Here is a 10,409-nt window from a genome sequence, read left to right on the forward strand (position 1 = left end):
TGTGCAAATGATTTCATTTAATCTTCAAAACTCTGAGAGGGCATTATTTTCCCTGCATTTTAGAGATTTTAAAACAGGTTTAGAGCAGTTACTCAGGCAGCCGGAGGTCACACTGCGTAAGTGGATCCATGTCTGGCTCCACGTGGCCTGTGTGCTCTCTCTTAGGAAACATACTTTCCCTTTTTAACAATATATTGTGAGAGTCGTTGTCAATAGACAGACATTTATGTACCTAATCTTTAATGATGCCATGGCATCCCATTGTGTGTATGTAATTTGTCATTCCCCTCCTTTATTGGGCTTCCCAATTTGTCCCAGTTACGGAGGACTTTGTGGTGAACGTCTCTGAACTTCCATATTTGTGCACTTGTTCTAGCGCTCATACTTTTATTCTATAGGATAAATTCCTCTTAGTCTGCACATTTGTTTACATCGTGACCAGTTGCAAGATGGGGCAAGGAGGTGCTTGAAGGAGTGGGTATCTGCGGGCGGGATGCGCGTCAGAATCATTGCGGCACTGTGAAAATGCTCCTGCCCGGGTCACACACACCCCAGGAGGCCTGTGGTGGTCTCGGGCACTAGCATTGCTTTTAAAAAGTGCAGGCTGTTCTGAGGTACCCTGGGTGAGGACCGTCGGAGTTGGCGCGTGGTTGCGACAGGTGCAAAGGCGGAGAGGTTGTAAAATGCACTCCGCCCTCGGGACAGTTCGCAGCCCGCGCCGAGCCTCCATTTCTGCCTTTGTAAGGGGCTTGCAAGGAACGCGACTTGAATGATCCAGATTCCTCCGGGCCCCAGTGTTGGGGGGCCAGGTTTGATTCTACCCGCTCTCCCAGGCAGGCCAGGCGGGGGAGCAGCTGGGAAGATGACGTAATGTGCTCACAGCTCGCTCCGGGGGCGACCAGCAAGCGGGGGCGGAGAGTGTTAACCCTTCAACCCCCAGCCGGTGGATGGAATAGCTTGTAGAGGCCGACCCAAAGGAAAAAGGAGCGGCGCCTTTAAGCCTGGGGAGGAAGGTTGGGCTGAGGACCCGGAGGCCTCTCTTCGCATTCGCTAAGAGCCCGCAAGGGGTGTGGCCTAGATATGCAAATCCAAGCTGCTGATCGATGACGCGCCATCACCCCACGCGCCGCTTCGCGCGCTGATTGGCCACGAAGAGCCTGGTCCCATTGACAACAAACAAGGGGGCGCGCGGCCTGAGGGCGGGGCCGCAGGGGGCGCGGGTTGGGGCGGGGGAATCCCGCCCCGCCCCTCCCGCGCGGCGCAAACATGGCGGAAGCTGGCACCGGCCGGTGAGGCGGTACCGGGAGGAGGCTGTCGGGTGTAATGGGCGGTGGCGGCGGCACCGCCCCCGCGTCTCCCTGAGCGGGACGGTAGGGGGGCCTTCGCGCCGAGCCGGGCGATGGACGAGAGCGGCGAGCTGGGCGGTCTGGAGACCATGGAGACGCTCACAGAGCTGGGCGACGAGCTGACCCTGGGGGACATCGATGGTGAGTGGTGGGTGGGTGGGTGGGAGTGCGGGGGCGCGCGGGGAGGAAGGGGTTACGGCAGCGCGCGGGTGCGCGTGCGCCCACCCCCCGCAGCCCTGGTTAGCGCGGGAAGAATCAGCACGCGCGGTCGGCCCGGCGGAACTCATCCCTTTAAGCGCTGCGGTTCTGCGGCGCCGCGTGTCCGGAAGCGGAGCGGGGGTCCTGGGTCCGGAGCGCGGAGCCGGGGGCGTCGCAAGTGTCCTGCGGGAGCGGCCTGAGGAGAGCGCGCGGCCGCCGCCTCCCTCGCGCGCCTACACGAGCCGCCCGGGTCCCGCTCTCCCGTAGCTCACGGCTCCGCATCGCACCTGTCACTCCCCGCCCGGCTGCGGAGGCGGCTTTGGGATCACCGAAACGGGGTCCCCAGGCTCTGCGCTCTCATCTCTGGTCTTCCCGGGGTTGACCGGCGGCCGGGTCTCCCGGCGCTCAGGGAAACTTTGGGCAGGGAGCGGCTGCAGAAGCAAGTTGCTGATGAAGCGAGCGGTGGCGGCGGAGTGTGGACGCTTCTCTCGGGAATGGAGACCCGGGCGCTCCTCCTGTCGCGTTGCAAAGGGATTTGAGCAGCGAGAATTTTGAGTTGTGGCCCTTCGGGGACAGGCTGGGGAGCGGGTAGCCTTTGTTCCGGCGACCTTAACAGCGGAGTGGAAGAGCTGGTAGGAGCCCAGGGATTCTGTCTTGCAGTGTTCTCATTTTGTGACCATGGGAATCCAAAGTTTGGAGAGGGTCAGCCCCTTGCCCAAGGTCAACCAGCTGGTTACAGAGCCCATTTCTTGGGCTAGTGTTTGTGTCACTATATCAGGCTTTCACCTGACCCTTGGGGGTGAGGAGTCCAATGAACAGGTTAATAACCATAATAGTAACTCTCAGGAGTTGGGCTCTTCTGATGTTCTAGTCCCCAAATTCTTTACATTGTTTCACTTACTTCTCACTACAGTCCCATGGGAGACGGAGGCCAGATGTTTGCTTGTTTAAGGTCACTCACCTTAGATTGCCCAGAACCCATGCTCTTAAGCACTGATTCAAGTGCATTGTGCTCTTGAGTTTATAAAGTGCAATCACGTCCAGGCTTTCATTACGGTCTTGTAGGCAGAAAGGGCGGCTCCATCCCCATTGTACAGATGAAGACACTGAGGCAGCAGAAGATTCTCTTTTAGAGGAAAAGATAAGTGGCAGCAGCTAATTGAAAAGGATCTCTTTCTCATTTTGCTTCTGTGACGTTTAACCCCTTGGCTTGTCCTTGCCTTCTGTTTTTGGTCATCCTGGCAGTGAGCTAAGACCCTTAATTGAAGCCCCAGGTCTAACCACAGATTTTCCACTAAGTGCTCCTAAATACAGAGATGTGTTAACAAATGGAGAAGAAAGGTTCCTGGAACTTAACAAGGGCAGTTAACATGTTTTGAGTATTTATGTGGCAGGCACCGTGTTAAGCACTCATACACATTAATGTTCTCAATCCTTAACAACAGTTTCATCAAGTAGATAACGTCTGTTATACTACTCTCATCTCCGTTTGTAGATCCTGAAACAGAGGTTCAAGGTGGTTCATTAACTTACCCAAGGTTACCTAGCCAGTAAGAAGTAAGTCTGAGGCTGCCTACCAGCCAGCTCACAAGAAGAAATTCATGTGCATTTTGCCTTCTCATTCCATAACTGATTCTTATTTATCTTAATTTGTAATGTGTTAAATTTCCTAGTGGTTAAGTATTAGCCTTTCCCCTGTAGATTTCTGAGTAAAATATACATTCTGGAAACTACCATAGTGGTTTAATGGCTTCACAGGTCCCCATACCAGATTTGGGAAAAAATAACTCCCTGTCTTCAATTGGTCAACAAGCATTTAAGTGCCAGCTCTGGTTTCTGAGCTGTAGGGAACATGAAAGATAGGAAAGAGAATTCTTGGCCTCATGGAACTTAAGATGAATAACAATAAAACTGTAATGCTGAGTACAGAATAGCTTAGAATAAGACAACAGAGCATCCTGGAGTGGAACAAGGCCCTGGAGATCAACTAACACAACAGGTTTCTTTGTTGGCCTTACAGTATGTTTCTTTTAAAAAAAAAACAAAAAACACTTTGAGCCAACATTTAAAAATGTGGCTATTTCATGTAAAAATCCTGACTTGGGCATCCCTTGAAAAAGAAACACGGATCTCACTTCCAGGAGGCCTCCCTTGCCTACCCAGTCTAAATTAGTCTGGAGCTATTTTATTTTATTTTATTTTCTTAGTTGCTCAGTTGTTTTATTTAATAGTTGCTCAGAGCAGTAAGTGAAAGTCAAAATTGAAGGAGCTTGGTAAAGACTGCCATACCAGGAAGACCACTCCAAGGAGGTAGCCTTTGACCGGGATCTTGGAGCACAAGAAGGGTTGGGTAGGCTGAAGGCAAGTGGTCTGCAGTTACAAACATCCCTGTATCCTTACACGTCCATTCCCCCTCCAGAATGTCAGCTCCATGAGGGCCAGGTCCTTTTCTTTCCTTCATGCTGTATTTCTTGCACTTAGAACTAAATATTTGTGGAATGCCTGAATGAATCCAGTGACCTTGGGCTGGGCAGGATTCTAAGTTGTAATAGACACAGCCCCTAGGGTTGGGTTAGATCAGTTGCTTCTAGGAGCCAGTCAGGTAAGGAAGAAGAGACTGAGTGTGAATACATATACTTACTTTGTGTGTGTGATGGGGGCTGGTACTTGCAACCTGGAGCTCTCATGCCTGCCTCCAGGAAGTCTAGGTGGGCAAGAATGCTTCACTGGGCAATATCATTCTTGCTATAATCCATGAGTGCCCTTCGAGGATGTCAGTCCAAGGAGGCCACATCCATCCATTTATTCAGCACATCTCTTAGGTGGCTTCTCAGTACCCCTATGATGGACAGAGTGCGGAGGATAGCTTTGAACAAGACATACACAGGAAACACAAGCTGAACAAATAACTGAAATGAACACTTCTGGCAGGACACATGAAGAAAATAAAATGGACCCATGTTATAGAGAATGACCAGGGCAGACTAATTTAGACTGGGTAGGCAAGGGAGGCCTCTTGGAAGTGAGATCTGTTGTCTCTTTTTCAAGGGATGCCCAAGTCAGGATTTTTACGTGAAATAGCCACATTTTTAAATGTTGCTTCAAAGTGGTTTTTGTTTTTGTTTTTTTTAAAGAAACATACTGTAAGGCCAACAAAGAAACCTGTTGTGTTAGTTGATCTCCAGAGCCTTGTTCCACTCCAGGATGCTCTGTTGTCCCAGGCCCCCAGGCCCCTGATGATAGAATGTCTAGAGCACTTTCTTTTGTGGCAGATAGCTGTGTTATGAAAAAGTGCCTCATGTATTGTGATAAACCAGGTCTTCTGGAAAGGCAGAAAGGTGAGATATTTTTCCACTGGGATCAGGAAAGGCTCAGGGACGGAGGTGTCCTTCTCATGAGACCCAGAAGGGTGGGTGGCAGAATCAGCATGACAAGCACATGGCAGAGGAGGATCAAGCTGCCTTGGAGATAAAAGATTACTAATGAGTTCTTGGACTCTATGGTGTGTGTGTAAGGAAACGTTAGAAGATAAGGTCTGAAAGGTGAGTTGGAGCCAAACTGGAAAGTCTTCATACCTAATGCACATGTTTTGTGGAATGTAGAGGGAACTGCTGAGGATTTTTAAGTAGAGTGATGACACGTTAGTCACAGATTTTAGGAAAATTTAAGTGTGGTGATGGGCAAGGAAGATTGGAGTCAGGGAGACCAGTTAGGAGGGAACTGTGGGCATCCGGGTGTGGGATGATGATACTAAGAGGGTGATGGGGTTGGGATAGGAAGTGGCCATCGTGCAAGATGGTGGACATAACAGGATGGGGCCTCAGCGGAAGGCCTCACCCTGAAGGCAGAGCAGAGGTGGAATTCTAAGATCCCATCATAGCTTTGATCCTGGGGCACTGGGCAAGTTCAGAAGCCAGCAGGAAGAGCTGGTTTGGGGGGATGATAAACATTTGTCTTCAACTGGGCAGAAATTGAGGTGCTGGTGGCTGTGGGGGGAGGGGTGTCATTCACTAGGAAATCAGAGGCCAGTACTGGGGAGAAGGTCAAAACTGGGGATGGAGATTGAGGAGTAGTCACTGGAGTTGAGGCTAGAAGTGAGAGAAGATAGAACTGGGAGGTCAGATCATTTGAGGAAAGTGTAATAAAAACTAAGGGAAGGAGAGCTTTTCAAAGAGTGGGTTGGTGGATGATGGGAATAGTGGTGCAGAGGACAGCAAGGATGACAAGGCCATGAAAGGAGTCATGGGATTTGGCAATTAGGAGGTCGACATTTGACAGAGCAGTCAGATGAAGGGGTCCAAGTCTAGATAAGCCAGAAAGAAGTCAGGACTGAGTGGGTGATGGCAAGTAGAAGCAGCTGTTTTCTTTGGAGAAGTTTGAAGAAACTTTTCAGTGAGCTCATTTACTTTCTGTCTTTGTGGATTTGCCCTATTCTGAACACTTCACCTAAATGGAATCATACAGTATGTGCTTCCTTCACTTAGCATAGTGTTGAGGTTCATCTGTGTTGTAGCATAGTGTTTCCTTGTGTGGAGACATCATGTTTTATTTATCCGTGAATCAATTGATAGACATCTAGGTTGTTTCCACTTCTTGGCTGTTATAAATGAAGCAGCCAAGAACAGTTGTGTACAAGCTTTTGTTTGGGTGGAGGTTTTCATTTCTCTGGGGTTTGTATTTTTCCTCGGACTTATAATAGCACCAGTTATTCGCTTGCTTACTTTCCATGTTCTGGCAATGAATTCAGCCCTAATTCTTGTGACAGAAACTCTCAATAGGGTGGTAGTTGCTTTTATCCCCCTTGTTGCCATCTCTTCTGAAGCCCTCCCTCTTTTTGCCCCATCTGATGTTTGTCTAGCTCTGTTGTCCCACACTTGTGGGATTACTTTAGCCATTACACTGGGGGGGGGGGTGATATTGAAGCCCCTGTTCCCTAGTTTTTGTTTTTTTTTTTACTCCCTAGTTTTGATGGAGCACATCCTCTGGTAGCTTCCTGAGAAAGAGTACATTAGAGGTAAATTTAGGGTGGGGGGGCCTTGTCTGTCTTAAAATATCTTTATTCTTTTTTTTTTTAAATAGTCTTTTTTTTTTTTTTAAAGATTTTATTTATTTATTTGAGAGAGAGAATGAGAGACAGAGAGCACGAGAGGGAAGAGGGCAGAGGGAGAAGCAGACACCCCGCTGAGCAGGGAGCCCGATGTGGGACTCGATCCCGGGACTCCAGGATCATGACCTGAGCTGAAGGCAGTCGCTTAACCAACTGAGCCACCCAGGCGCCCCAAAATATCTTTATTCTAACCTCACACCAATTTGATAGTTTGGGTGAGTTTAGAATTTTAGGTTGGACATAATTTTATATCAGAAGTTTGAAGGCATTGCCTAATTGTCTTCTAGCTTCTGGTAGTTGAGAAATGAGGTATCATTTGATTCCTGATCCTTTTGTGCCACCTGTTTTCACTTCTGGAAGTTTGTAGGCTCTTTATCCTTGGTGTTCTGAATTCCATGGTGATATACACTGATGTGACCGAACTGTCAGTCACTGTACCTACTTGGGGGGCTCTGGAGGGCTCACTCTGTCAGACACCTGCATTCATGCACTCCTTTTGCTGGTAGCCCACCCCAAGCCCCAGCCTGCGGAGGAACTTCCAAGTTCCTGAGCCTTTGGGTAGCACTGCCTGGTCCTCTGCTGTCTTTCTCCCTGCAGTCAGCTCCGTCTTTGGCAGAGACCACAACACTACCTAGCACTGAAGAGGTTCTCTGTAAAGGTGTGTCTGACAAGGATAGCACTTCAGGCTCAGGGTGTTGTGTGGGCCCACGGCCAGGTGTCCACATCCATGGGGAGTTTGGAGTGGCCAACCTGATGAGCCAGGGTTGAGTGTTGGGAGGGTGTGGCCAGCACACCACTGGGAGGCTGAGGTGCGGAGAGGGGTGGAAACCGACTACACGTTTCTCCAGTGAGTCATGTTTGGGGAAACAGCTCAGTGAGGTGAAGCACAGACTTTTTACCCATGTGTAGATCTTTTTCAAGACATAAACTTTGTTTTGACACTTGAATATATATCACTATTGCTAATGTTTGGGTAGAATGAGCTACTGTTGCTCACAGCTTATTTATTTTCTACCTGATTTTAGCTCCTGATCTCATCTAGTTCCATTTCCTAGGACATAAAGTTTTCTGCGATTGCTCAGACCACTGAACCAGTCTCCTTGGGTTTCTCCTCCTCCCCAGATCTGTTTGGCTCTGCCCTTGACAAACACTGTTCTGCATTCACACGTAGGCCTTTGGTCTAATGTTATTGAACAGTCTTTTCTGTCGTTCTCCTACTCAGCTCATGTATTGGCATTTAAAAAAATATACATTGTGTGTTTGTCTCCACTGGATCTTTTCTTTCCTCCAATTCATAATTTAAAAAGTTCTTAACTTGATTCAAAAAGGGGTTTCTGATTATCAAATTATCTGTATCCTCTGGATTCTGTCTGAACTTTATTATTAATGTGTGCACAAATTGTTACATTTTCACATACCGGTTGCTAGGTGTTTAATAACCCGGGGTAATCCACCCGAATAGGCAGGCCCTTACATATCCATGTCCTGTGGAACATTTGCATCATTTGCAGCTTTTCGTAAACATAAATACTATTGTTCTGAACACGTAGGAGCAAGTCAAGTTGCTTGGTGTGTGTTTCCCAAAGAGGACTCTACATCACGAGGTGGGTTACAGCTCCTTCACACTACCAGCCGTGGCCCTTCCAGTTTGGAAACTCTCCAATGCTCTACATTACTCTAATTACTGTGCTGATTGGAAAATATTTGTATTTCTTCAAAAAGGCAATGTGTTCATATGGCGAAATAAAAACATGTGAGAGGGGACTGTGAAAAGTTGTGCTCTCAGCCCTGCCCCCATCTGCTTAGCACCCACCAGCTCCACCTCCTCGCAAGTAATTCATTCTGTAGTTTCTTTTACCTTCTTCAAAACTTCCTTAATGCAAATATAAGCAGATAGGTGTGGATTTTAATATTTGCTCCCCTTTTTATCTCCGCACAAATAGGTAGCATGCGACAAGCTTTGTTCTTCTGCACCCTGCATTTGTTTTTTTTTTACTTAACTGTGTATTAGAGATCTTTCCACTCTTCATTGCTGCATGGTTTTCCATTGCATGGATGCACGGTAACACATTCATCCGGTCCCTTTTGATGGACATTTGAGGGTGTTTCCAGTCCTGCTATTAAAGACAATGCCGGGGGCGTCTGGGTGGCTCAGTCGTTGAGCATCTGCCTTTGGCTCAGGCCATGATCCCAGGGTCCTGGGATCGAGCCCCGCGTTGGGCTCCCTGTTCCGCGGAAGCCTTCTTCTCCCTCTCGCACTCCCCCTGCTTGTGTTCCCTCTCTTGCTGTGTCTCTCACTGTCAAATAGATAAATAAAATCTTTAAAAAAAAAAAAGACCATGCGGGGCACCTGGGTGGCTCTGTTGGTTAAGCATCATTTCTTGATGTCACAGGTCTTGATCTCAGGGTTTTGAGTTCAAGCTCCTAGTTGGGCTCCACGCTGGGTGTGGAGCCTACTTAAAAAAAGAAAAATCAAAAAACCCAAAACAATGCTACAGTAACTAGCTTTGTAAATTCATAATTTCACACACGTGCAGGTGTGAGTGTGGGATAAATGATCAGAAGTGGGATGGCTGGGTCCACGTGGGGATGGGGAGACCTCATAGATGCCACGGAATCAAGTGATGTAAAACATAAAAGGAAGGGGCAGGAACTACCATTCTGTTCTGGCCCTGTGCATTTGCGGTTTTGAGAAATCCTAGGCAACTGCTGTCCACAGTGGATGTACCAATTTACACCACCACCAGTGTGTAGAAGAGGGCCTGTTTCCCCTCGGTGTCCCTGCAGAGTCCAGAACTCTGGTCCCTTTATTCTGCCTGTCTTTGCCACATGTGTGCCATTTCAGAGCTCACGCCACTCCCTCAGCCCCCGGCAATACACACATGTACTGATCCCTCTGTCTGGGCCTCCCAGTGCCTCGTTGACTTTTCTGTATTCGAGACCCCTGGACAGTCCATGGCTGGTGACCAGCTTTCAGAATGATCCCCTCCCGTGCCTCAGATGTTCCCTTTGCTGGCCCAGGACCCTCGTGCTTCTGACCTCTGCCACTTTGGGTTTCTTGGAGTGATCCTTCATCTGGTTCGCTTGCTCTCTTTACTTTTAAAATTGCTCCTTGGGGCACCTGGGTGGCTCAGGCTGTTGAGTGTCCGACTCTTGGTCTCAGCTCGGGTCTTGATCTCAGGGTTGTAGATTTGGGCCCCACGTTGGGCTCCATGCCCAGCATGGAGCCTACTTAAAAAAATGCTCCTTAATGTACAGCAGTTCCTTATTTTCAGCTCTGGGGACTTGAAAAATGATTTCTTGTTTTACATTGTTTTGTCTGGACTCACTTTCATGTAGCTTCATGGTGGCAGCCCTTGCTGCCCTGACATTTCAGTGTGTCCTCTTAGAGAAAAATTGGGGGGCTTTCCATCACTATAAATGGTGTTCTGGAGTTGCTTCCTTTCACTGTAATTCTCTTAAGACTACTTTTCACCAAAATCGGCGGACATTTTAGGGAGTACCCTTTGTTATGAATAGCTCAGTTCTCATAATACCTACCTTTGAACTTTATTATTTTTTTTTTAAAGATTTTATTTTATTTATTTGACAGAGAGCGAGCGAGAGAGGGAATACAAGCAGGGGGAGTGGTAGAGGGAGAAGCAGGCTTCTGCAGAGCAGGGAGCCCCATGCGGGGCTTGATTCCAGGACCCCGGGATCATGATCTGAGCCAAGGCAGTCGCTTAACAACTGAGCCACCCAGGCGCCCCTACCTTTGA

At 48.4% G+C, this 10,409-nt stretch overlaps 1 protein-coding gene across 1 annotated transcript in view; it reads left to right on the forward strand.

Annotated features, from left to right (window-relative positions):
- Positions 1-1,227: 1,227 nt before the first annotated feature.
- The window catches only part of SREBF2 (sterol regulatory element binding transcription factor 2), a 65,896-nt gene continuing 56,714 nt past the window's right edge, over positions 1,228-10,409 (forward strand). The window contains exon 1 of the mRNA XM_081822560.1: positions 1,228-1,487. Coding sequence (XP_081678686.1) covers positions 1,400-1,487 — 88 coding nt within the window. The 5' untranslated portion in view covers positions 1,228-1,399. The remainder of the gene's footprint in view (positions 1,488-10,409) is intronic.

Source organism: Leptonychotes weddellii, chromosome 5 (assembly GCF_054177405.1).
Source record: "Leptonychotes weddellii isolate Sample4059 chromosome 5, ASM5417740v2, whole genome shotgun sequence".
In the NCBI taxonomy this organism is placed as follows: Eukaryota; Metazoa; Chordata; class Mammalia; order Carnivora; family Phocidae; genus Leptonychotes; species Leptonychotes weddellii.